Source organism: Hypanus sabinus, chromosome 20, assembly GCF_030144855.1.
Source record: "Hypanus sabinus isolate sHypSab1 chromosome 20, sHypSab1.hap1, whole genome shotgun sequence".
NCBI lineage: Eukaryota > Metazoa > Chordata > Chondrichthyes > Myliobatiformes > Dasyatidae > Hypanus > Hypanus sabinus.
In genome coordinates this window covers 65,804,424-65,832,364 of record NC_082725.1, presented here as the reverse complement: position 1 = coordinate 65,832,364, position 27,941 = coordinate 65,804,424, and the positions used below count along the sequence as shown (strand labels likewise).

Genomic DNA, 27,941 nt, shown 5'->3' with positions numbered 1-27,941 from the left:
AAGGCAACTCAGAGTAACTTCAACAGTAAACCCATACTGAGGCACCTCAGAGTAACTTCAACAGCAAACATATACTGAGGCACCTCAGAGTAATATCTCCAACAGTAAACCCATAATGAGACACCTCAGAGAAACATCTCCAAAAGTAAACCCATACAGAGGCACCTCAAAGTAACCTCAACAGTAAACCCATACTGAGGCACCTCAGAGTAATATCTCCAACAGTAAACCCATACTGAGGCACCTCAGAGTAACTTCAACAGTAAAAACATACTGAGGCACCTCAGAGTAACTTCAACAATAAACTCATACTGAGGCACCTCAGAGTAACTTCAACAATAAACCCATACTGAGGCACCTCAGAGTAATATCTCCAACAGTAAATCCATACTGAGGCCCCTCAGAGTAACTTCAACAGTAAAACCATACTGAGGCACCTCAAAGTAATACGTCCAACAGTAAACTCATACTGAGGCACCTCAGAGTAACATCTCCAACAGTAAACCCATAATGAGGCACCTCAGAGTAACATCTCCAACAGTAAACCCATACTGAGGCACCTCAGAGTAACATCTCCAACAGTAAACCCATACTGAGGCACCTCAGTGTAACTTCAACAGTAAACCCATACTGAGGCACCTCAGAGTAATATCTCCAACAATAAAACCATACTGAGACACCTCAGAGCAACATCTCCAAAAGTAAACCCATACAGAGGCACCTCACACTAACTTCAACAGTAAACCCATACTGAGGCACCTCAGAGTAACATCTCCAACTGTAAACCCATACTGTGGCACCTCAGAGTAACTTCAACAATAAACCCATACTGAGGCACCTCAGAGTAACTTGTCCAACAGTAAACCCATACTGAGGCACGTCAGAGTAACATCTCCAACAGTAAACCCATACTGAGGCTCCTCAGAGTAACATGTCCAACAGTAAACCCATACTGAGGCACCTCAGAGTAACATCTCCAACAGTAAACCCATACTGTGGCACCTCAGAGTACTGTCTCCAACAGTAAACCCATACTGAGGCACATCAGAGTAACTTCAACAGTAAACCCATACTTAGGCACCTCAGAGTAATATCTCCAACAGTAAACCCATACTGAGGCACCTCAGAGTAACATCTCCAACAGTAAACCCATACTGAGGCACGTCAGAGTAACTTCAACAATAAACCCATACTGAGGCACCTCAGAGTAATATCTCCAACAGTAAACCCATACTGAGGCACCTCAGAGTAACTTCAACAGTAAACCCATACTGAGGCACCTCAGAGTAATATCTCCAACAATAAAACCATACTGAGACACCTCAGAGTAACATCTCCAAAAGTAAACCCATACAGAGGCACCTCACACTAACGTCAACAGTAAACCCATACTGAGGCACCTCAGAGTAATATCTCCAACAGTAAATCCATACTGAGGCACCTCAGAGTAATATCTCCAACAGTAAACCCATACTGAAGCACCTCAAAGTAATACATCCAACAGTAAACCTACACTGAGGCACCTTAGAGTAACTTCAACAGTAAACCCATACTGAGGCACCTCACACTAACTTCAACAGTAAACCCATACTGAGGCACCACAAAGTAATACATCCAACAGTAAACCCACACTGAGGCACCTCAGAGTAACATGTCCAACAGTAAACCCATACTGAGGCACCTCAGAGTAAAATGTCCAACAGTAAATCCATACTGAGGCACCTCAAAGTAATACGACCAACAGTAAACCCATACTGAGGCACGTCAGAGTAACATATCCAACAGTAAACCCATACTGAGGCACCTCAGAGTAACATGTCCAACAGTAAACTCTTACTGAGGCACCTCAGAGTAATATCTCCAACAGTAAACCCATACTGAGGCACCTCAGAGTAACATGTCCAACGGTAAACCCTTACTGAGGCACCCCAGAGTAATATCTCCAACAGTACACCCATACTGAGGCACCTCAGAGTAACTTCAACAATAAACCCATACTGAGGCACCTCAGAGTAATATTTCCGACAGTAAACCCATACTGAGGCACCTCAGAGTAACTTCAACAAAAAACCCATACTGAGGCACCTTAGAGTAACTTCAACAATAAACCCATACTGAGGAACCTCAGAGTAATATCTCCGACAGTAAACCCATACTGAGGCACCTCAGAGTAACATCTCCAACAGTAAACCCATACTGAGGCACCTCAGAGTAACATCTCCAACAGTAAACCCATACTGAGGCACGTCAGAGTAACTTCAACAATAAACCCATACTGAGGCACCTCAGAGTAATATCTCCAACAGTAAACCCATACTGAGGCACCTCAGAGTAACTTCAACAGTAAACCCATACTGAGGCACCTCAGAGTAATATCTCCAACAATAAAACCATACTGAGACACCTCAGAGTAACATCTCCAAAAGTAAACCCATACAGAGGCACCTCACACTAACGTCAACAGTAAACCCATACTGAGGCACCTCAGAGTAATATCTCCAACAGTAAACCCATACTGAGGCACCTCAGAGTAATATCTCCAACAGTAAACCCATACTGAAGCACCTCAAAGTAATACATCCAACAGTAAACCTACACTGAGGCACCTTAGAGTAACTTCAACAGTAAACCCATACTGAGGCACCTCACACTAACTTCAACAGTAAACCCATACTGAGGCACCACAAAGTAATACATCCAACAGTAAACCCACACTGAGGCACCTCAGAGTAACATGTCCAACAGTAAACCCATACTGAGGCACCTCAGAGTAAAATGCCCAACAGTAAATCCATACTGAGGCACCTCAAAGTAATACGACCAACAGTAAACCCATACTGAGGCACGTCAGAGTAACATATCCAACAGTAAACCCATACTGAGGCACCTCAGAGTAACATGTCCAACAGTAAACTCTTACTGAGGCACCTCAGAGTAATATCTCCAACAGTAAACCCATACTGAGGCACCTCAGAGTAACATGTCCAACGGTAAACCCTTACTGAGGCACCCCAGAGTAATATCTCCAACAGTACACCCATACTGAGGCACCTCAGAGTAACTTCAACAATAAACCCATACTGAGGCACCTCAGAGTAATATTTCCGACAGTAAACCCATACTGAGGCACCTCAGAGTAACTTCAACAAAAAACCCATACTGAGGCACCTTAGAGTAACTTCAACAATAAACCCATACTGAGGAACCTCAGAGTAATATCTCCGACAGTAAACCCATACTGAGGCACCTCAGAGTAACTTCAACAGTAAACCCATACTGAGGCACCTCAAAGTAATACGACCAACAGTAAACCCATACTGAGGCACCTCAGAGTAACATCTCCAACAGTAAACCCATACTGAGGCACCTCAAAGTAATACGACCAACAGTAAACCCATAATGAGGCACATCAGAGTAACATCTCCAACAGTAAACCCGTACTGAGGCACCTCAGAGTAACATCTTCAACAGTAAACCCATACTGAGGCACGTCAGAGTAACTTCAACAATAAACCCATACTGAGGCACCTCAGAGTAACTTCAACAGTAAACCCATACTGAAGCACCTCAGAGTAACTTCAACAATAAACCCATACTGAGGCACCTCAGAGTAATATCTCCAACAGTAAACCCATACTGAGGCACCTCAGAGTAATATCTCTGACAGTAAACCCATACTGAGGCACCTCAGAGTAATATCTCCAACATCAAACCCATACTGAGGCACCTCAGAGTAACATCTCCAACAGTAAACCCACACTAAGGCAACTCAGAGTAACTTCAACAGTAAAACCATACTGAGGCACCTCAAAGTAATACGTCCAACAGTAAACCCATACAGAGGCACCTCACAGTAACTTCAACAGTAAACCCAAACTGAGGCACCTCAGAGTAACTTCAACAGTAAAACCCATACTGAGGCAGCTCAGAGTACTATCTCCAACAGTAAACCCATACTGAGGAACGTCAGAGTAACATCTCCAACAGTAAACCCTTACTGAGACACCTCAGAGTAACATCTCCAACAGTAAACCCATACTGAGGCACGTCAGAGTAACTTCAACAATAAACCCATACTGAGGCACCTCAGAGTAATATCTCCAACAATAAAACCATACTGAGACACCTCAGAGTAACATCTCCAAAAGTAAACCCATACAGAGGCACCTCACACTAACGTCAACAGTAAACCCATACTGAGGCACCTCAGAGTAATATCTCCAACAGTAAATCCATACTGAGGCACCTCAGAGTAATATCTCCAACAGTAAACCCATACTGAAGCACCTCAAAGTAATACATCCAACAGTAAACCTACACTGAGGCACCTTAGAGTAACTTCAACAGTAAACCCATACTGAGGCACCTCACACTAACTTCAACAGTAAACCCATACTGAGGCACCACAAAGTAATACATCCAACAGTAAACCCACACTGAGGCACCTCAGAGTAACATGTCCAACAGTAAACCCATACTGAGGCACCTCAGAGTAAAATGTCCAACAGTAAATCCATACTGAGGCACCTCAAAGTAATACGACCAACAGTAAACCCATACTGAGGCACGTCAGAGTAACATATCCAACAGTAAACCCATACTGAGGCACCTCAGAGTAACATGTCCAACAGTAAACTCTTACTGAGGCACCTCAGAGTAATATCTCCAACAGTAAACCCATACTGAGGCACCTCAGAGTAACATGTCCAACGGTAAACCCTTACTGAGGCACCCCAGAGTAATATCTCCAACAGTACACCCATACTGAGGCACCTCAGAGTAACTTCAACAATAAACCCATACTGAGGCACCTCAGAGTAATATTTCCGACAGTAAACCCATACTGAGGCACCTCAGAGTAACTTCAACAAAAAACCCATACTGAGGCACCTTAGAGTAACTTCAACAATAAACCCATACTGAGGAACCTCAGAGTAATATCTCCGACAGTAAACCCATACTGAGGCACCTCAGAGTAACATCTCCAACAGTAAACCCATACTGAGGCACCTCAGAGTAACATCTCCAACAGTAAACCCATACTGAGGCACGTCAGAGTAACTTCAACAATAAACCCATACTGAGGCACCTCAGAGTAATATCTCCAACAGTAAACCCATACTGAGGCACCTCAGAGTAACTTCAACAGTAAACCCATACTGAGGCACCTCAGAGTAATATCTCCAACAATAAAACCATACTGAGACACCTCAGAGTAACATCTCCAAAAGTAAACCCATACAGAGGCACCTCACACTAACGTCAACAGTAAACCCATACTGAGGCACCTCAGAGTAATATCTCCAACAGTAAACCCATACTGAGGCACCTCAGAGTAATATCTCCAACAGTAAACCCATACTGAAGCACCTCAAAGTAATACATCCAACAGTAAACCTACACTGAGGCACCTTAGAGTAACTTCAACAGTAAACCCATACTGAGGCACCTCACACTAACTTCAACAGTAAACCCATACTGAGGCACCACAAAGTAATACATCCAACAGTAAACCCACACTGAGGCACCTCAGAGTAACATTTCCAACAGTAAACCCATACTGAGGCACCTCAGAGTAAAATGCCCAACAGTAAATCCATACTGAGGCACCTCAAAGTAATACGACCAACAGTAAACCCATACTGAGGCACGTCAGAGTAACATATCCAACAGTAAACCCATACTGAGGCACCTCAGAGTAACATGTCCAACAGTAAACTCTTACTGAGGCACCTCAGAGTAATATCTCCAACAGTAAACCCATACTGAGGCACCTCAGAGTAACATGTCCAACGGTAAACCCTTACTGAGGCACCCCAGAGTAATATCTCCAACAGTACACCCATACTGAGGCACCTCAGAGTAACTTCAACAATAAACCCATACTGAGGCACCTCAGAGTAATATTTCCGACAGTAAACCCATACTGAGGCACCTCAGAGTAACTTCAACAAAAAACCCATACTGAGGCACCTTAGAGTAACTTCAACAATAAACCCATACTGAGGAACCTCAGAGTAATATCTCCGACAGTAAACCCATACTGAGGCACCTCAGAGTAACTTCAACAGTAAACCCATACTGAGGCACCTCAAAGTAATACGACCAACAGTAAACCCATACTGAGGCACCTCAGAGTAACATCTCCAACAGTAAACCCATACTGAGGCACCTCAAAGTAATACGACCAACAGTAAACCCATAATGAGGCACATCAGAGTAACATCTCCAACAGTAAACCCGTACTGAGGCACCTCAGAGTAACATCTTCAACAGTAAACCCATACTGAGGCACGTCAGAGTAACTTCAACAATAAACCCATACTGAGGCACCTCAGAGTAACTTCAACAGTAAACCCATACTGAAGCACCTCAGAGTAACTTCAACAATAAACCCATACTGAGGCACCTCAGAGTAATATCTCCAACAGTAAACCCATACTGAGGCACCTCAGAGTAATATCTCTGACAGTAAACCCATACTGAGGCACCTCAGAGTAATATCTCCAACATCAAACCCATACTGAGGCACCTCAGAGTAACATCTCCAACAGTAAACCCACACTAAGGCAACTCAGAGTAACTTCAACAGTAAACCCATACTGAGGCACCTCAGAGTAACTTCAACAGCAAACATATACTGAGGCACCTCAGAGTAATATCTCCAACAGTAAACCCATAATGAGACACCTCAGAGAAACATCTCCAAAAGTAAACCCATACAGAGGCACCTCAAAGTAACCTCAACAGTAAACCCATACTGAGGCACCTCAGAGTAATATCTCCAACAGTAAACCCATACTGAGGCACCTCAGAGTAACTTCAACAGTAAAAACATATTGAGGCACCTCAGAGTAACTTCAACAATAAACTCATACTGAGGCACCTCAGAGTAACTTCAACAATAAACCCATACTGAGGCACCTCAGAGTAATATCTCCAACAGTAAATCCATACTGAGGCCCCTCAGAGTAACTTCAACAGTAAAACCATATTGAGGCACCTCAAAGTAATACGTCCAACAGTAAACTCATACTGAGGTTCCTCACGGTAACTTCAATAGCAAACACATACTGAGGCACCTCAGAGTAATATCTCCAACAGCAAACCCATACTGAGGCACCTCAGAGTAACATCTCCAACAGTAAACCCATAATGAGGCACCTCAGAGTAACATCTCCAACAGTAAACCCATACTGAGGCACCTCAGAGTAACATCTCCAACAGTAAACCCATACTGAGGCACCTCAGTGTAACTTCAACAGTAAACCCATACTGAGGCACCTCAGAGTAATATCTCCAACAATAAAACCATACTGAGACACCTCAGAGCAACATCTCCAAAAGTAAACCCATACAGAGGCACCTCACACTAACTTCAACAGTAAACCCATACTGAGGCACCTCAGAGTAACATCTCCAACAGTAAACCCATACTGTGGCACCTCAGAGTAACTTCAACAATAAACTCATACTGAGGCACCTCAGAGTAACTTGTCCAACAGTAAACCCATACTGAGGCACGTCAGAGTAACATCTCCAACAGTAAACCCATACTGAGGCTCCTCAGAGTAACATGTCCAACAGTAAACCCATACTGAGGCACCTCAGAGTAACATCTCCAACAGTAAACCCATACTGTGGCACCTCAGAGTACTGTCTCCAACAGTAAACCCATACTGAGGCACATCAGAGTAACTTCAACAGTAAACCCATACTTAGGCACCTCAGAGTAATATCTCCAACAGTAAACCCATACTGAGGCACCTCAGAGTAACATCTCCAACAGTAAACCCATACTGAGGCTCCTCAGAGTAATATCTCCAACAGTAAACCCATACTGAGGCACCTCAGAGTAACATCTCCAAAAGTAAACCCATACTGAGGCACCTCAGAGTAACTTCAACAGTAAACCCATACTGAGGCACCTCAAAGTAATACGACCAACAGTAAACCCATACTGAGGCACCTCAGAGTAACATCTGCAACAGTAAACCCATACTGAGGCACCTCAAAGTAATACGACCAACAGTAAACCCATAATGAGGCACATCAGAGTAACATCTCCAACAGTAAACCCGTACTGAGGCACCTCAGAGTAACATCTTCAACAGTAAACCCATACTGAGGCACGTCAGAGTAACTTCAACAATAAACCCATACTGAGGCACCTCAGTGTAACTTCAACAGTAAACCCATACTGAAGCACCTCAGAGTAACTTCAACAATAAACCCATACTGAGGCACCTCAGAGTAATATCTCCAACAGTAAACCCATACTGAGGCACCTCAGAGTAATATCTCTGACAGTAAACCCATACTGAGGCACCTCAGAGTAATATCTCCAACATCAAACCCATACTGAGGCACCTCAGAGTAACATCTCCAACAGTAAACCCACACTAAGGCAACTCAGAGTAACTTCAACAGTAAACCCATACTGAGGCACCTCAGAGTAACTTCAACAGCAAACATATACTGAGGCACCTCAGAGTAATATCTCCAACAGTAAACCCATAATGAGACACCTCAGAGAAACATCTCCAAAAGTAAACCCATACAGAGGCACCTCAAAGTAACCTCAACAGTAAACCCATACTGAGGCACCTCAGAGTAATATCTCCAACAGTAAACCCATACTGAGGCACCTCAGAGTAACTTCAACAGTAAAAACATACTGAGGCACCTCAGAGTAACTTCAACAATAAACTCATACTGAGGCACCTCAGAGTAACTTCAACAATAAACCCATACTGAGGCACCTCAGAGTAATATCTCCAACAGTAAATCCATACTGAGGCCCCTCAGAGTAACTTCAACAGTAAAACCATACTGAGGCACCTCAAAGTAATACGTCCAACAGTAAACTCATACTGAGGTTCCTCACGGTAACTTCAATAGCAAACACATACTGAGGCACCTCAGAGTAATATCTCCAACAGCAAACCCATACTGAGGCACCTCAGAGTAACATCTCCAACAGTAAACCCATAATGAGGCACCTCAGAGTAACATCTCCAACAGTAAACCCATACTGAGGCACCTCAGCGTAACATCTCCAACAGTAAACCCATACTGAGGCACCTCAGTGTAACTTCAACAGTAAACCCATACTGAGGCACCTCAGAGTAATATCTCCAACAATAAAACCATACTGAGACACCTCAGAGCAACATCTCCAAAAGTAAACCCATACAGAGGCACCTCACACTAACTTCAACAGTAAACCCATACTGAGGCACCTCAGAGTAACATCTCCAACAGTAAACCCATACTGTGGCACCTCAGAGTAACTTCAACAATAAACCCATACTGAGGCACCTCAGAGTAACTTGTCCAACAGTAAACCCATACTGAGGCACGTCAGAGTAACATCTCCAACAGTAAACCCATACTGAGGCTCCTCAGAGTAACATGTCCAACAGTAAACCCATACTGAGGCACCTCAGAGTAACATCTCCAACAGTAAACCCATACTGTGGCACCTCAGAGTACTGTCTCCAACAGTAAACCCATACTGAGGCACATCAGAGTAACTTCAACAGTAAACCCATACTTAGGCACCTCAGAGTAATATCTCCAACAGTAAACCCATACTGAGGCACCTCAGAGTAACATCTCCAACAGTAAACCCATACTGAGGCTCCTCAGAGTAACATGTCCAACAGTAAACCCATACTGAGGCACCTCAGAGTAACATCTCCAACAGTAAACCCATACTGTGGCACCTCAGAGTACTGTCTCCAACATTAAACGCATACTGAGGCACATCAGAGTAACTTAATTCCAGAGCTTGGTGCCTTTTCAGTGCTTGGCATCTCAGCAACTGGAATTACTATTAGATTCAGGACTATTCAAGTGACCAGAAATGAAAGATTGAAGAGAATTCAAGTTTTCGTTGGACTGAAGGAGGTTAGGTGTTGAAGTGATGCAAAAACATGGTTATTTAAAATCAAAGTTTTACTTAACAGGATGTCAATGTAGTTGAGGAAAGAAAGCTTTGGACTCACAAACATGAGGGAGTCTGCACATGCAAGAATCTGAGGGTGTTGCTTAGAGTTTCAGTTTGATTGTTACACTTGATTCTGCATTATTGCTTTTTGTCTTGATCAACGTCAATGCAATGGGTTCATCGGTATGAACTGTGAACACGCCACGTCTTTCACTCTGTCCTTGTACATGCAACAGTAATAAACCAATACCAATTCAAAATCCAACGGGATGACGTGAGATAGGCCTGCACAGGCAAGCACCTCCCAGCAAACAAACAAGATATGCTGTAATTTTCAGCAACACACAGAAAATGCTGGAGGAACTCAGCAGACCAGGCAGCATCCATGGAAAAGTGCACGGTCAATGTTTCGGACTGAAACTTCTCAGAAGGGCTGGAGAAAAAAAAAATTGAGGAGTAGATGTAAAAGGTGGGGGGAGTGGAGAGAGAAACAACAGGTGATTGGTGAAACCTGAATGGGGAGCGGATGTATCAAAGAGCTGGGAAGCTGATTGGTGAAGGAGATACAGGGCTGGGCAATAGGAGCCTGATAGAAGAGGACAGAAGGCCATGGAAGAAAGAAAAGTGGGGAGGAACACAAGACAGGCAATGGGCTGGCAAGGAGAAAAGGCGAGAGAGAGAAAAGGGGATGGGAATGGTGAAAGGTGTGTGTGTGTGAGTGAGAGTGTGAAGGTGTGTGTGAGTGAGAGTGTGGTGTGTGTGTGTGAGTGTGAGTGAGAGTGTGAAGGTGTGTGTGTGAGTGAGAGTGTGAAGGTGTGTGTGTGTGTGTGTGTGTGTGTGTGTGTGTGTGTGTGTGTGTGTGTGTGTGTGTGTGTGTGTGTGTGTGTGTGTGTGTGTGAAGGTGTGTGTGTGTGAAGGTGTGTCTGTGAGTGAGATCCTTGAGATGTGTATGTGTTAGGGTGTGTGAAGATACCCAGAGAGAATATAAGGTGTTGTTCTTCCAACCTAAGTGTGGCTTCATCAAAACAATGGATGGAGCCATGGACAGACATATTGGAATGGGAATGGGAGGTGGAATTAAAATGAGTGACCCCTGGGTGATCCTGCTTTTTCTGACAGACGGAGTGTAGTTGCCTGTTGAGACAGTGTCCCAAACTACGCTGGATCTCCCCTATATACAGAAGGCCTCACCATGAACACAGACCCCAACAGACCCTCTAGTGAAGTGTCTCCTCACCTGGAAGGGGCCCTGAATGGTAGTGAGGGAGGAGGTGTTGGAGCGGGTGTAGCTCTTGTTCTGTTTACAAAGATTAGTGCCAAAAGGGAGATCGGTGGGGAAGGACGAATGGACAAGCCAGTCACGGAAGGAGTGATTCCTGTGGAAAGCAGAAAGTGTGCGGGAGCATGTGATGTGCTTGGTGGTGGGATCCCATTGGAGGTGGCGGAAATTTCAGAGAATTGTGTGCTGGACGTAGAGGCTGGTGGGGTGGTAGGTGAGGACAAGGGGAGCCCTATCCCTGGTAGGGTGGCGGGAGGATGGGGTGAGAGCAGATGTGCATGAAATGGAAGAGAAGAGCATTGTTGGTGGTGGAAAGGAAGACCTCTTCTTTGAAGAAGGAGTACATCTCCTTCATTTTAGAGTGAAAACCCTCATCCTGAGGGCAGATGTGGTGAGACGGAGGAATTGAGGGAAAGCACTGGCATTTTTTCAAATAACAGAGTGGGAGGAGGTGTTGAGATGTACCTGGTGTAGAGAGTTACCAGGTGCACAGTCACCTGGTAACTACGAGAGTTCGTGGGTTTGTAATAGTCATCAGTAGATAAGCTATCTGTAGAGAGGGACAGAGAGATTGAGAAAGGGGAGGGAGTTGTTGGAAATAGACCAGGTAAATTTGAGGGCAGGGTGGAAGTTGGAGGCAAAGTGGGTGAAATTGATGAATTCTGCACAGGTGCAGGAAGCAGCACCAATGCAGTCGTCGATGTAACGCAGCAAAAGTGCAGACGGTTGTCGGTGTAGTCTTGGAACATAGACTGTTCCACATAACCAACAAACAGGCAGGGTTAGCTGGGACCCATACTGGTGCCTATGGCTACACCTTTTTTTTTGAAGGAAGTGGGAGGAGCCAAAGGAGAAGTTATTTAGGGTGAGGACAGGTTCCACTAGGCGGGGGAGAGTCACCTGCTACACATTTCCAAATCATCAACTGCAGCCTATTTAAACCCAGCTCTCATGCACAAACCATGTTCACTCATACAAACTGGTTAGCCGTTCTTAACCTTCAGTTACCTTGTTGCATTGTTGCATTAAGCATTTGTTCTCTCTTGTTTTATGGCCCTGGTGGCTTGTTACTTCACAATTTATTGTGAAAGTGCTTGCTCACCACTAAATTGTCTCTGCTGCTCTGTGTTTGAGTCAAGTCTCCTCTACATTCCCTACGATGATTTGCAGAGTTTGTAATATCGAAGCTTTGATGTATTTGGCACAGTTGAGTGCACCTTGAGCCAAAGCTTAAAGCCCTGACACCAGCCAGCAGAGTTCCCCGGTCATTGATACACACAAGGCTCCAGACCTTCACAAGGTTGTGGTACGTGTATGCACAGGTGTAATGAAAAACTTACTTGCAACAGCATCACAGTCACAGAGCATCATATCAGCAGCATTCACAAAAACAAAACCCATAAATTATACAGTACATGATTCTTACAAGAATAAAGTGGACATGCTATACAGTTCTGATTTCATCGAGAGACTGAGGGAAATTTGGTTCAGAGTACATTAAAGGCATCGATGGGGATTCCAAAACCAGCAGAACTTGGGCAAGGTAACACAGATGCTGAGCTGAAGATGGAGGGGGGAGCTTCAGTAATCCTGTGGATAGCAGTTGCAAAGATCAACCGAGTCAAATGTGACAGTAAAGATGCAAGCAGTCCAGTTAACCCTTTAGAGAGCCACCAGGCAGGTAACAACAATCACTATTAACAAGGAATTCTGCTATTTTCTTCAAAAAAATGAACTAACAGTGCCAAGTAAAATAGTGATTCTCTTACACTGATCTGTCAGGCTATAAATCTAACATGACTGATTCTCAGCTTGGAACGAGCTAAGCACAACTCGGAGGGCCAGTACTGGTTGAAAATGGAGACTATATCAGGTGGAGTTCATTCTCACAGGGAGAAGTTGAGATGAACAGAATAGAGAGCTGATATAGCTCGGGGGAAAGGAGTGGGTTAATGGAGGCTAATGAAGAAGAGTGTGAGTGAGAAAGATGCAGAGAGGCATCAAAGTAGATGTGGACAGTGTAACTGAACGTCTAATTGGGTGCTACAACTGTACCATACCATTGTAAGATTATTGAGGAAATGATGTCCAACGGACACACACTGTCTTAAGTAGGCATTGGTAACAATCTAAATATTTTTCAGGTTTTTTTCTGGATATATTTCAGGTACAGTGTACAAAATTGTTAATATTGTAAAAATAATAATGATGAAAAAGTGTGACTGTAACCAATTCAGGAGAACTCTGAGAGGTTCTGGGAAATGCATAGCCTCCCATGGTGTAACCTCAACACAATTGAATCTAAATTGAATGAATATTATAAAGATTTCTCATCCCCTCTCCAAGAACATTCTCAGGTTTCTCCTTCAGCTCTCCCCTCCTGTAAGATCCACAATGAACTACTCTTCCTATGGAATGTGATGCAACTTGACTCAAAGAGCACCTATTATTTCTGTACATTGGACCAAAGACTTTCAACGGCTTCATGGGGCTCATCACACTGACCCAATCTCCTGCAGTAACCTTCATGAATGCAGAAAGAAGGAACTGATTGGTTGAGTTTTCATTTAAGAACACTTAAACAATTCTAGCAAATGTTCATTCACCTGGTTTCAGTGTCGGAACTCCACTGGGCTTTTTGTTTCAGATGGCCAGTGTTGTTACACATGGAAATTCTAGGTTCTCCTATGGGCACAAATGCCCAGCTGATGTACAGCCTATACATATGAATGAGTGTTTCGAAGGTGGGCTGTGTGGATAGGGATAGATTTGTCTGTTGCTGTGGGACTGCAGGCATCTTCTGCCAGGTGAAAACTTGGTTCATGGCTGCATTTCTGACTTGCGAACTGTCTGGGTTATGAACTATACACAGGATCAGAAAGATGGGCATTTTAAAGTGGATCAGAGAGAAGGTTTTTTGACGTAGTGGTTAATGTCTGGAACTCACTCCCAGAGTTGGAATCCGATATATTCATTATGCTTAGAAGATGTTTAGACAGACATTTAAATAAGCAAGACTCTAGAAGAAGGGTCTCAGCTGGAAACATTTCCGTAGATGCTGCCTAACCTGCCGAGTTCCTGTGTGTGTTACTTTAGAAGGATGTTGACCTAGTGTGGGCAAATGTAGATGGTACAGATGGTCTTCTGCTGTAGCTCGTCCACTGCAGGGTTCGACGTGTTGTGGGTTCAGAGATGCATGCCACTGTTGTAATACATGGTTATTTGAGTTACTGTCGCCTTCCTGACACCTTGAGCTAGTTTGGCCATTCTCCTCTGCTCTCTCACTAACAAGTTGCTTTTCCCCACAGAACTGATGCTCACTGGATTTTTTTTGTTTATCACTTTTTTTTTGTAGTTTTTGTTTTTTTGTTTTATTCTCTGCAAGCTCCAGAGAGCGTTGTATGTGAAAATCCCCAAAGAACAGCAGTTTCTGAGTTACTCAACACACCCCATGTGGCAGCAACAATCATTCCAAGGTCAAAGTCACTTTCTTCCCCATTCTGATGTTTGATCTGAACAACTGAACCTCTTGACCATGCCTGCATGCTTTTATGCATGGAGTTGCTGGCACATGATTGGCTGATTAGATATTTGCATTAATTATCAGATTAGGTGTATCTAATAAAGTGACTACTAAGTGTATGCTGCTAAGCTTTGGTCAGGTTTTTTTGTTTTGCTTTCCGTCAATCTATTAATGTGTTCTACTAATTTTATTCCATCTCTGTTTCAGCAGGTTTGAAAATGTCTGCATCAAGCATTGATAATCCAAACAGAAGAAAGCCACTGGCTTCATACGTTGGGCGGAAGACGACCCCTTCCAATAATTCCAATGCGGAAGAGAATGATGTCCCTGACTTTCAGCATTTTGGACTCAATCCTCGAGGACAACCCAATCTGCAAGGTAGTTGATGCAGAGCTTTTAAAAGTTTCGCATCTCCATAACTGATGAACTAATTTAAATAACTGGCAAGTGATTTGAGTCTGGGTTTTTGTGAGCACTTATCTGGGATGCAGAAGTCTATAATGGTGAAGAACTTATCAGACTGGGAACCAGTTGACATTGTGAAATGTCATTACTTAAGGAGGTTTATTGATTAACTGGTTGACAGTTTGATAGATTTAAGAAAACAGCAGGTTAGTGTGCATGCTGTAAGTGCTTCAAATTGAAATTGTAGTTCTTCCTATTAACACAGTGGGCGAATGGGACATTCAAAAATGTAAAGAATCTCTGCTTCATCATGATGTACTCCTGACCTGAAATCAATTCCTTTGCAAATAATAATCTATTAAACAGAGGCTCGCTGGTTTCTGCAGTGCAACTGAAGTGAACAGAAAGAGAAGGACGATGAAGCGGTTAATTCCATACACTGACAAAAAGATCTATTTTGTCGAGTTTGATGTACATGTGGGTTGGAGAATGAAAAGTTATCACTGTAACTGACTTGTGTAATCCCATCCAACCACATTAGAAAACAAGATAAGCCTTTTATTCTGCTGCCAAGTGCTGCTGGTTCCAAGTGAGCTGGATTGATTGGAGTACCTCGAGCAGAAGTGTAGATATTTGTTGCATTACAGGCAAAGTTCTACTGTTCTAAATAACTTCTCAGTCCGGACCTTCGGCAAACAATTTATCTCCAGATGGGTTTCCACAACTCTGTAACCCAATCTTTTTTTAAACAATTCCTGCACTCTGTACTAAAGCTCCCCAATTAATTTAGATATCTATCTTCCTTTTTATATAGTTCCTCAGTCATCAAGGGACTAACTCTGTCTGTTCTTACTTCACTATTTTATGTAAATTTGTTAAAATATTCCTCCTCTCAAAATATTCCAGAAGTTGGTGTTCTACTGGGAATTTGAATTGAATTCCCCTCTTCAATAAATAATAAGGTTAAATCAGAGCTCCTCATCAAGAACAAAGGATTGGTTTAAAGCAAGGAGCTGGAAATAAAATTAAAACCCCCCCAAACTGCGACAGTTATGTAAATTTGAGATTTTATTTGAATGGCTCCAAATTGTAACTTCATGTTTGACATGGAGTTTAAACTAATGGAGTGTTGTGCTGGCATTAAGAACTGTTCCCACCCTTGATCAGTGAAGCGGCAATTGGTTTGACTCAGGCTGGAGGAATATTAATCTGATGCTAGGAACTGAATAGCTCTTTGAGACAGAAGGCTGGACATGGTGGAATCTAGAGCAACCCACAAAACGCTGGAGGAACGGATTGGAGCAGGCAGCATCTGTAGAGGGAAATAGTCCGTTGGGTTGAGAAGCTTTATCAGTACCAGGTCTCAACCTGAGTCACTCACCGGCTGTCCATTTCCCTGAGAATGCAATTTGTTGATCAGCCTCCTCCTGATACAACTATAAACAGGGACAGTGGCCATTTGAGCCATCTAGACTGTGTTGGTTTCATTAAGGAGCTGTCTAGCCAATCCCATTCCCTGACAGTGTTCTGATATTCCTCATTGACAAATGGTAACTTGGGTTAAATTTGGTCCCTTCCCACCGAATGGGCTGCTGTCTTTACACCAGGCTCCATTAACTATAAAAGAGGCCTGGTGCGGATGGGACTCCCTGCTCTGTTTCACTGAGTCTCATTTCAAGTTTGATGCACCATCAATAACTCTTGGAGACGTGAGGCGAGATATAGGCTTTTATTGGCTGGAAGAAAGAACAAGCAGCAATTGACCACCACACTACATCCTGGAGACTGAGCCCGGGGCGGAGTCCCCTATCGCCTTTATACCGGGGTCCGTGGGAGGAGCCGCGGTCAGTGGGAGGAGCCATAGGAGCAGTCAGCGGTGGGGGTGGGGGGGATGTCCAGACAGGTATATGTAGTTCACCACAAAGTTACTGCCAAAGTCTTGCGCCATCCCCATGATAAGAATCTGCATCCAACAATTAACCACTTGAACTATGCTATTCACCTTGTCCATCTTTGTATCAGAAAACCGTATCAGTTTTGTTATCATGGTATCACTGACATATGATATCAATATCATGATCAATGGCCACTGTCTGGATGAAGAGGATAGTGTCAGGCTAAAGTGTTGAACGTTTGGGATAGAAATGAGGAGAGTTTTTTTTTCCCACAGAGGGCTGTAAATATTTGGAATTCTCTTCCCAGAAGGGTGTGAGGAAGGCTGATGAAATGGAGGGCTGTGAAAGTCAGGCAGGGATGTGGAGGAAGTGATTACTTAGTTCATGTTCTTAGTTCAGAAAATTAAATGTCTGTTGCACTTGGTGTACACACACACCACCAAAATGCCAGCATTCAGTGTGCCTTGTTGTAGTTGTTGGGCTGACTATCAGGTTTTGCACCAGTGTATTGTGGTCATATATCTATCTGTATGATGATGCAGTAATGAAGTGGTTAAGTTACTGTGCGTGGAGCAAGAGCTCTTGGCTATTGTACCAAGTGTTCAAGTACCACTATGGCAGCTCAGGAACTTAAACTCAATCAATTAAATAAATCTGTTTTTTCCCCATTTTTATAAAACAAAAAGCTGATGGATTGTTGTAAAACCCCATCTGGTTCACAAATGTCCTGAAGGGGATGAAATTTACTGTCTTTAATCGGGCTGCCCATGGCTGACTCCAGACCAAAGACGTGGTTGATTGTTGACTGAATTAATCAGGGATAATGAGGGATGGACAGCAACACCGATGCATGAAGCCTAAGAATGATACTACCACTCTTACCCTCGAGCACAAAGTTAATAAGAAACTGTTTTGAGGTGTATTGGTTTATATTTTGTTTATTATCATAAAATCATTCTCAGTGGAGATGCATTCATTAAAGAAGTCTGTTTAAATCATGCTGAGATAGTGGGTGGATCCATTGTGTGAGAAATGGCCATTGGTCTGAGGCCAAAAGTTACTGTGAACTATTCCAGATGTTCAGCAGTTTACTTGCTGGGAGCTGCAGGGTAGTGAATTATTTACAGGAGAGAGATATAAATACATACAAACAACTTATCGATGTAGATTCATATCAACAGCTTATAGACAATGGGCCTGACCTTCAATCGTCTTGACTTGCAAACATCGCAGTGTTCGCTGCAAGCAAAGATATGAATATTGTTGGGGTGTTTTTCTGAATTAATAAAGCAACTAAATGTTTGCAGATGTAAGAATCAAATAAAAATAAGCAGTTAAGAAACAGATGTCAAGGGACTTAGGAATCCTTTCATGTCTTGGCTCATGAAAGATGCATTCTGCACAGATAAAGCCTTCACTGACATCAACGTTTTTCAAAATATCCTGTGCACCAGCTTTTACTTTAAGTTGATCTGTTACTTGCTCTGCTGGAATTCTTCATGAATGGAAAAAATATTTCAACTTTGATAAAATCATACCAATTAGCATTGCCTGCTTAAAAACTGAATTTTGATAGAACACTTGTCATTATTCCTTGAACCTCCAGCATTTTCCATGAAACTCTGGGGTAAAGATGGGTTAAAGAACCACAAAAGGAAATGATTATCTGGTAAGGCTATTTAAAGTTTAAAAGTACATCAGTTCTTGAAGATAATATTAGCAACATGGACACAATTAAAGATTAGGGACCTCACATCAATCAAAGCTTATCTGTAGTCATGAAATTGAAACTTCCGCCTGGGTTTCTGCAACTGTGTTCCTTGCTATGTTTTTTCTTGCTCAAACTCCATTACCCATTCACCCTGGTCCATCCTAAGGCACATTCATACAATGCCCACAATATCTCCCTCCATGTAGCAAGGGGACATTATCTTGTCACTCATCAGTTTAAGGACTTGATGTCGCTGAGGCTGAAAATGATTTTGTTTGCACAAGGGGGTGAGAACACAAGAATTCAACCCTGCCTCACCATCCAATAAGATTTAAGCTGATCTGCCCAAACATCATCTTTTCTTCTGTGACAATTCCTCAAGTTTATTTATCTCCTTTTTAATACCTCTTCCATCAACCTCTGGGATTTGCATTGCCAGAGATTCAGGACCGTCTGAGAGATGTTCTTATCCAATCCCAGTTTTAAATGACTATCTCACTATCTTGTATCTATGTCCTACCGCATGGGACTGTCCCACTAGTGAAAATATCTGAACCTCTAACTTGTCAAGCCTCCTCAGGATCCCTAAGATATCCCTAATTCTTAACTTTAAAGAATAGCAGTTTAAAGATTTCAGGCACTGGAATCCAGACCAAAAAAAATCTGCTGGAGGAATTCAGGGGGCCGAGCAGCATCTATGGAAGAAAAGGAACCCAAAACTTCAAAAATGAGGTCCGAGTCTTTCACCATAAGCGTGTCAAATTACCAATGATAAAATGTGGTAATTTAGCAGGCTCTAGCTGGTTGGTAGTACAATGAAAACATTAACAGAATGCAGAATGGAGTGTTACTGTAGGCAGAAAATAAGGCCCAAGGCATAAGAAAGTAGACTGTGAGGTTAAAAGTCCATCTTACCATTCAGGAGGTTATTCAATAGATGCTGAGCTTGTGAGCTTGAGGGGGCACATGCTTTCAGCCTTTTATATCTTCTACTCAACGGAAAGGGCAGAAGACAGCATGGGTGGATCTTCGATGATGTGGACTCCTTTACTGAGGCAGTGAGGAGGAGGAGTAACTGGTCCTGTGACATGCTGGACTATGTCCAGAACTTCATGATCCTGTCAACTGTCTTTGCAAGGTAGTGTCAGTCAGTCCTGTCACTCCCACCAAGGGAAACTTATTATTCATTCTATGGTTACATGTTGTTTTGTTGTAGTTTTACTGTCGGTCAGCCACTCTTCCATCCAAGCTGGTACCTGACCATTGGCTCTTAGCATGTTTAGCCGCCTTATATGTGGCATTTTGTCAATGGCCGTCTGAAAATCATCAAGAAGGACAACCAGTTTCCCTCCATCCTGACAGTCCTTCATCATCACTGGGTCTAAACCCAGCAATTCAATCCCCTACAGGAGCATGGGAGATCTTCACCTGAAGGGCTGCAAGAAGGCAGTCTCCACCATTGGGACTAGCTCAAGTAGGCAGCAAGTCCCAATTGCCTACATTTGACCCATTGTCTGAGTGTCTGTGTAAAATAATTTCGCATAAAACAGTTCAAAAACTACAACAAAACCACTTTTTTCGTAATTCTCCTAAGCTACCCAAGTCCTGCTACAGACTCCCTGCATCCACAACACTACCTGACCCTCCACATATACTTGTATTGTTCATAAACTTGGCCGCAAAGCCATCAATTTCATCATCCAAGTCATTGACATATAGCATGAAAAGCTATATCATCCCACAGAACAACACTAGTCACTGGCAGCTAACAACTCGACTCCCACTCTTACCTTACTGTCGGTCAGCCACTCTTCCATCCAAGCTGGTACCTGACCATAGGCTCTTAGCATGTTTAGCCGCCTTATATGTGGCATTTTGTCAATGGCCGTCTGAAAATCCAAATAAGCAACATCCACTAACTCTCCTTTGTCTATCTTGCCTGTTATTTCCCAATAACAAGAGTGTATATGTTAGCAGTGATGGACAAAAGGGTGAGAACTGTCCTGGATTATTAATGATTTTTCTGTTATGGCACCAGTGTATCATTTGAACAGACCTACATGTATTGTGCTTGAGAAAATGGTGGCAGGGAGTCTGTAGAAGGACTTGGGTAGCTTAGGAGAATTATGAAAAAAGTGGCAGATGGAATATGCTATAAGCACATGTATGGTCATGCAGCTTGCTAGAAGGAATGAAGGCATGGATTATCTTCTAAACAGTGAGAAATTTTAGAAATCAGAAGTGCAAAGGAACTTGGGAGTCATTGTGCAGGGTTCCACTTGCAGGTTGAGTCAGCGATAAGGAAGGCAAATACAATGTTAACATTCATTTTAAAGAACACCAAAGTGAAGATTTAATGCTAAGGCTTTTTAAGGCATTGGTCACTCTGAACTTGGAGTATTGGGCTCCTTGTCTAAGAAAGGATGTTGGAGAGGATCTAGAGAATGTTCACTAGAATGATACCAGGAATTAAATGACTAATGTATGATGAGTGTTTGATGGTTCTAGGCCTGCACTCACTGGAGGAGGGTGGGGAAACCTCAAAACCTATTGAATATTGAAAGACCTAGACAGTATGGACATCCAGTCATAGGAGAGTCTAGGACCTGAGAGCACAGCCTCAGAATAGGGGGACATCCCTTTAGAACAAAGATGAAGAGGAATTTCTTTATCCAGAGGTTGGGGAAGCCGTGGAATTCACTGCCACAGATGGCTGTCGATGCCAAGTCATTGGTTACATTTAACGTGAAGGTTGATAGGTTCTTTATTAGTAAGGGTGTCAAAGGTTAAGGGGAGACGCCTGGAGATGTGGGTTGAGGGGGATAATAAATCAGCTCTGATAGAATGACAGAGCAGACTTTATGAGCCAAATGGCCTAATTTGGCTACTGTGTCTTTTGGTGTTATGATCTCTTCCTTCCTGCTGATTAGCTGCTCAGTGGTGTCACTTACTGCATCAAGCTGTATTTTACAGATGAGACTTCGTGGAAATTAGCAGGACTATTCCAAATAAACAATGCTCTATTTATGATGATCCCAGTCCAAGTTCCTTTCTCATTTCTTTTACCTCCTTCTGTTGTGGGATATCTAGTTGTATTTGCCAGGGGATGGAAATCAAATGAATTCTGCTCAATTAACCAACATTTATATTTGAAATTAAAGGGTACTAATGTTGTCTCTGAGACAGAGGTGAGTAGTTGTATTTTATATGTCAACACTGATGGTTTTAGACATTCTAAACTGAAAGGTAGACTTACTAAGAGAAATATTGATAAGGAAGGGAGAAATTAGTTGTGTCCCTGTGGTTCACATGCCTGTATTTCCCAGAGTAGACAGGCAGAGCAGATCCATATCAACAGACGTTACACTACAGACTCTCCAGCCTGTCAAACCCATTGCAGTATTGCACTTGTTAATAGCAGAAGCTATTAGTGAGCAGGTAGTGAGTGAAGATCAGTTCATTTTTTTCCATTTGCTTTTGTTTAACATGCACCTGCTTTCATGTTAACAATTTGAGTTTACAGTATGTCCAGTGTTACCCCCCCACCCCAACAGCTTGCACACAAAATGCTGGAGGAACTCAGCAGGCCAGGCAGCGTCCATGGAAAAGGGAATAGTCGGGGTTTTAGGCTTAGATCCTTTGCCGGCCCTGCCGAAGGTTCTCAGCCTGAAAGGTTGACTGTACACTTTTGCATAAATGTTGCCTGGCCTGCTGAGTTCCTCCAGCATGTTGTGTATAGTTAAGATTTCCAGCATCTGCAGATTTTCTCATTTGTGTTAATATCACTGGCTTATGTCATGAAATGTGTTTTGAGGCAGCAGTACATTGCAATAAATAATAATGAAAACTATAAATTGCAACAAGAAATGAATGTATGTGTGTATATATATAAAAATAAATTAAATAATGCGAAAAAAGAGGGAAAAGCATGAGGAAGTGTTTATGGGTTCATAGTTCATTCAGAAATTTGATCTCATAGGTGAAAAGGCTTCTGAATCTCCTTGCTGATGATAACAATGAGAAGAGGACATGTCCTAAGTGATGGAGGTCCTTAACGTTGCCTTGAGGCATTGCCTTTTGAAGTTGGCCTTGATGCTGGGGAGGTTTGTGCCCATGATGGAGCTGGCTGGGTTTACAACTCTCTGCAGCTGTTTCTGACCCTGTGTGGGCCCGTGCATATCAGAGGATGATGCAACTGTAGAATGTTCTCCATGGTACACTGTAGAAATTTGTGAGAGTCTTTAGTGACAAACCAAATCTCCTCAAACTCCTAATGAAATATAGCCACTGTTGTGCCTACTTTGTAATTGTGCAACCATATGTTGGGCCCCAGATAGATCATCAGAGATGCTGACATCCTGGAACATGAAACTGCTCCCCTTTCCACTGTTGATTCCATGATGAGGACTGGTGTGTTCCCTAGGCATCTCCTTCCTGAAGTCCACAATCAGTTCCTTAGCCTTACAGACACTGGGTGCTGTGACACCATAGCTATGGGTCAAGTGCAGGCAAATTAGACCAGCTCAGTTAGACAGCACAAGTTGTGCTGAAATGCTTGTTTTTGATTGTGACTCTGTGATTCCCACTAGGATGGAAAAGGGCAGAAGGAAGGCAGACTGGAGTTTCACTATCTATTGTTAGCCAGAGGACACAAAGATGTTGTGGTCAGGAATGTAGGGATCAGTGGGGAATAACTACCTTGACAAGGGTGTTGGTGGAGACACTTTTAAGACTCTAGTTGTTAGATCATAAGAAATGAAAGATCAGTAGGCCATTTGGACCCTGTATCAGGTATCTGCACCAATGAAGTTATGACTCATCTTCTTGTTCAGTTCCATTTCCTTGATTCCCTTCATATCTAAACATTCTCCACTCTCTGTTACAGAAACATCCATTAATTCAGCACAGAAATGGGTCCTACAGCTCATCAACTCAGTGCTGATCATCATACGCCCATTTATAGTCATCCCACATTCTTTTCAAACTCTTCCTAGATTCTAAGATTTATCTAAACAACAGCAACAATTATGAAGGTTAAGTCTCGAATTTTCTCATCATCTGAGCCTTCAGTCCTCGTGTAGAAAATACCAACATTTTGCCACCCTCTGATAGAGCAGGTCCTGTAGTCTCTGACTCCCCAAGGACTTTCCACCATGAGTGAGGTGGAACACTCTTCTCTTGCCCAGATCAGTGCAGTTTCAGCAATTCTCAGAAGTTAGGACAAACCTGGCACACAGTCGGCTACCCTTATCTCAAAACTGTTATCCCTAGGTCCATGTGCCCTTGTAGAAGGAAACATCTTCTCTGTGAAGCCTAGAAGTAGTTGGTACACTATATTATTGTATTTAGTGGAGTGCACCACACTGTCTATATCAATGGTGCTGAGATGGAGGTGGATGAGAGCTTCAAATTCTTAGGTTTAAATATCACCAGTAACTTGTCCTGGTCCAACCATGTGGACACTGTAGTCAGCAGAACACATTGAAATCTCTATTTCCTTAGAAAATAAAGAGACTTTGGCATGCATGCAGTGACCCTCACCAATTTTTATAGATGCACCATAGCATGACAACTTGGTATGACCCAAAACTGCAAGAAACTGTGAAAGCACCCCAGTCTATCGCGCATAATAGACTTTCCTCTATTGCCTTCATCTGCAGTTCCCACTGCCTTGGGACCCTCCCCCAGTCACCCTCCTCTCCTGTAAGAAAGATATAAGAGCTTGGGAATGTGTACCACAGGCTCAAGGAGCTTCTAAGCTTCTATCCCAGTATCTTGCATGGATCACTCAATGCTGAAGATGAGCTCTTGATTTTCCAATCTAACTCACTGCGAGTCTTGCATTTATTTGTCCACCTTCAGTACAAATCCTGTGTAACTGCAACACTATTTTGTTTGTTGCTTAAGCGTTTTATTAGCTTGTTGTCATTATGTATGGAATGATAGGTCTGAATGCACACATATAAAAGATTTTTTACTGTATACATGTGACCATAATAAGCCAATAGCATTACTGATAGAGTTAAACAGGAATACTGTACCATGTCAAGCTTCACCATTGGAATTGGGCAGTGTAGAGTTAAGCAAACTGACATTAAAAATGCCAGTTTCATTAACAGTAACCACAACATAACCAGATTGCTGGTAAAACACATCTGGTTCACTGCGGGCTTTCAGAAGAGAAAATCCTCTGCCCATGACAAACATGGTGACCCCAGTGTGATTAACTGTTAAATGCTACAATCAATTCAAGGGCAATTAATGGTGAGCAATAACTGAGAGGGACTTCAATAACTTGTGAGAACGTAAATGAGAATGATCTCTTCTTTTACCAGTCTGCTCTGAAGAGGCTGGTTGATGCAAACAAGAGAAAATCTGCAGATGCTGGAAATCTGAGCAACACATACAAGTGCTGGAAGAGCTCAGCAGGCCAGGCAGCATCAATGGAGAAGAGTACAGTGGATGGTTCAGACCAAACCCCTTCGGCAGGACTGGAGAAAAGAAAGCTGAGGAGTAGATTGAAAGGTGAGGGGAGGGGAGAGAGAAACCACACGCAATAGGTGAAACCTGGAGGGGAGAGTTGAGGTTAAGAGCTAGAAAGTTGATTGGTGAAAGAGACAGAAGGTCATGAAAGAAACGAAAAGGGGGAGGTGTACCAGAGGGAGGTAATGGACGGGCAAGGAGATAAGCTGAGAGAGGATGGGAACTGATGAAAGAGAGAGGGGTGGGGGTCATTACTGAGAGATCGAGAGATTGATGGTTATGCCATCAGGTTGGAGGCTACTCAAATGGAATATAAGGTGTTGTTCCTCCAGCCTAAGTGTGGCCTCATCACGACAGTGGAGAAGGCCATGAGTAGACATATTGGAATGGAAATGGGAAATGGAATTAAAATGGGTGGCCACTGGGAGATCCCGCTTTCTCTGGTGGATGGAGCATAGGAGCTTGGCAAAGCAGTCTCTCAGTCTACGTCAGGTCTCACTAATACATCAGAAGCCACATTGGGAGCACCAGACATAGTAATGACCCCAACAGACTCACAGGTGAATTGTTATCTCACCTGGGGTCTGTGAGGGAGGAGGTGTAGGGGTAGGTGTAGCATTTGTTCCGCTTGCAAGAACAAGTACCAGGAGGGAGATCAGTTGGGAGGGACAAATGGACGAGGGAGTCACGTAGGGAGTGATCCCTGTGGAAAGATGAAAGTGCAGAGCAGGGAAAGATGTGCTTGGTGATGGGATCCCATTGGAGGTGGCAGAAGTTTATGTGCTAGACATGGAGGCTGGCGGGGTGGTAGGTGAGGACAAGAGGAACCCTTTCCCTGGTAGGATGGCGGAAGGATGGGGTAAGAGCAGATGTGCGTGAAATGGAAGAGATGGTTGATGCTGTGAATTCAGGATGTGTGGATTCAGATGTGAAGACGTGGCCTGGCTCCTGTTCTACCTGCACTGGGGAGATGGATGATCACTGTGCAGAGTGGGAGACATTCCTGAGATACACAGATCAAATGATGCACTGCTGTTGTTAGAGAAGGAAGGGAAAGGGTTATACACTGAGTGGGAGCTAGCATGCCCTGTTTCCCGTAGTTAGAACTCCTGTAAATCTTGTCCTTGTGTATTAGATGAGTGTTCTTCGCAGTGAACATCTTCAGAGCACAGAGAGACAATTATAGCTCCTGTATCCTCAGTTTAGCCAGCTGTAAGTGATGTCATGGCAACCACGATGATATAAATAAGTAAAAAGCACTGACCTATCTGCAGAAATTGAAATATTTACCTTCATAAAATGGGATAAGTAGAAATGAAGCACTCACTGTTACATCCTGCCTTGGGATCACTTACTTACAAAATTCTGCTTAAATGGGCTGATCAAAGCAAAGGGAACAAACCACTGTACATCGGAATGAGGATTGACACTAAAAGCAAAATGAAAGAGCTGGTTGTTGACTTCAGCAAATGGGGTAGAGGTGTTGATACACAGCCCTGTCTGTGTCAATGGTGCTGAGGTGGAGCTGGTTGAGTTTAGACCCTTTAGGTTTTTAGCTGTAAACACTAACAATTTATCCAGGTCCAATCACTGGACATGGGCATTATGGTCGTTAAAGCACAACAGTGTCTCTATTGAGGAAATTCATCACATTCCCAATGACCCTCACTGATTTTTATGACACTCCATGAGAAGCATTCTACTTGGATTCATTACAGCGTGCTGTAGCAACCGTTTTGCCTAGGATTGTAAGAAATTGCAGAGAATTGGGGAAGCAGCCCAGCCCGCCACACAAGCCAATCTTCTCTCCAATAACTCTGTCTAGATTTCCTGCTGCCTTGGGAAAACTGTCAACATAATCCAAGGACCCTTCCAACTCTGGCCATTTGTTCTTCTCCCTTCTCCTGTCAGGCAGAAGATACAAAACCTTGTGAGCATGAACCACCAGACTTAAGGACAGCTTCAATTCCACTGTTATCAGACTCTTGAACACACTTCTCATATGTTAGAGGTGAAGTCTGACCTCCCAGTTTACCTCATTCTGCACTGCACTTTCTATGTAACTGTATATTTTGCATTCTTTTGTCATTTAACTACCTGATTGTAATAATGGCATGACCTGTCTGGTGGGTAGACGACGTTTATCCTGAAACTTAAGACAGTAATAAACCAATATCTTCACAGGTAGAGAGGTAGTTCACTCCTTCAGCAGGAGGGCAGAATGATAAAAAGGAGAAATAAAAATCTAACTGGATTGGAATCTTTTCCGTGGATACATTCTTGTACTCTAAGGGAGAGAATAAAAGCACAAATACTCCATTACTCTGGATATGTGAGGGCTGGGAAACAGTAAATAATGCACATTTGTTCATCCAGGGGTTGGCCGTTAAAGCTGGAATCAAGAGGTAAGGGAATGGCTATGACAGACACCACTTAAAACAGGTAACTATGAAGTGGTACACTTGGGCAGGAACCAGTAGCACAATCTAAACCAAGCTATTGTGAGAGCAGAGGGGCCAGGCATGCACATTTACAAACATTTAAAGGCACTTTCATGATATTAGTGTATGAGACACTGACTTTACATTTAGCAAATGTACGAAAGTGATGCTGAACCTTTAGAAATAATTGATTAGGCCTCAGCTCAGCCCAGTTGTGAGAATTAGCAGTGTATGATGTCATGGCCAGGGAAA

General features: G+C 43.1%; 1 protein-coding gene across 2 annotated transcripts in view; it reads left to right on the top strand.

Moving 5' to 3' along the window:
• LOC132378606 (coagulation factor XIII A chain-like) overlaps positions 1 to 27,941 on the top strand; it is a 269,196-nt gene that overhangs the window by 34,523 nt on the left and 206,732 nt on the right. The window contains exon 2 of one of the 2 annotated variants that reach the window (XM_059945683.1): positions 14,965 to 15,132. In XM_059945683.1, coding sequence (XP_059801666.1) covers positions 14,973 to 15,132 — 160 coding nt within the window. In that variant the 5' untranslated portion in view covers positions 14,965 to 14,972. Of the gene's footprint in view, positions 1 to 14,961; positions 15,133 to 27,941 lie in introns of both variants that reach the window. The other variant, XM_059945684.1, reaches the window with a different exon arrangement.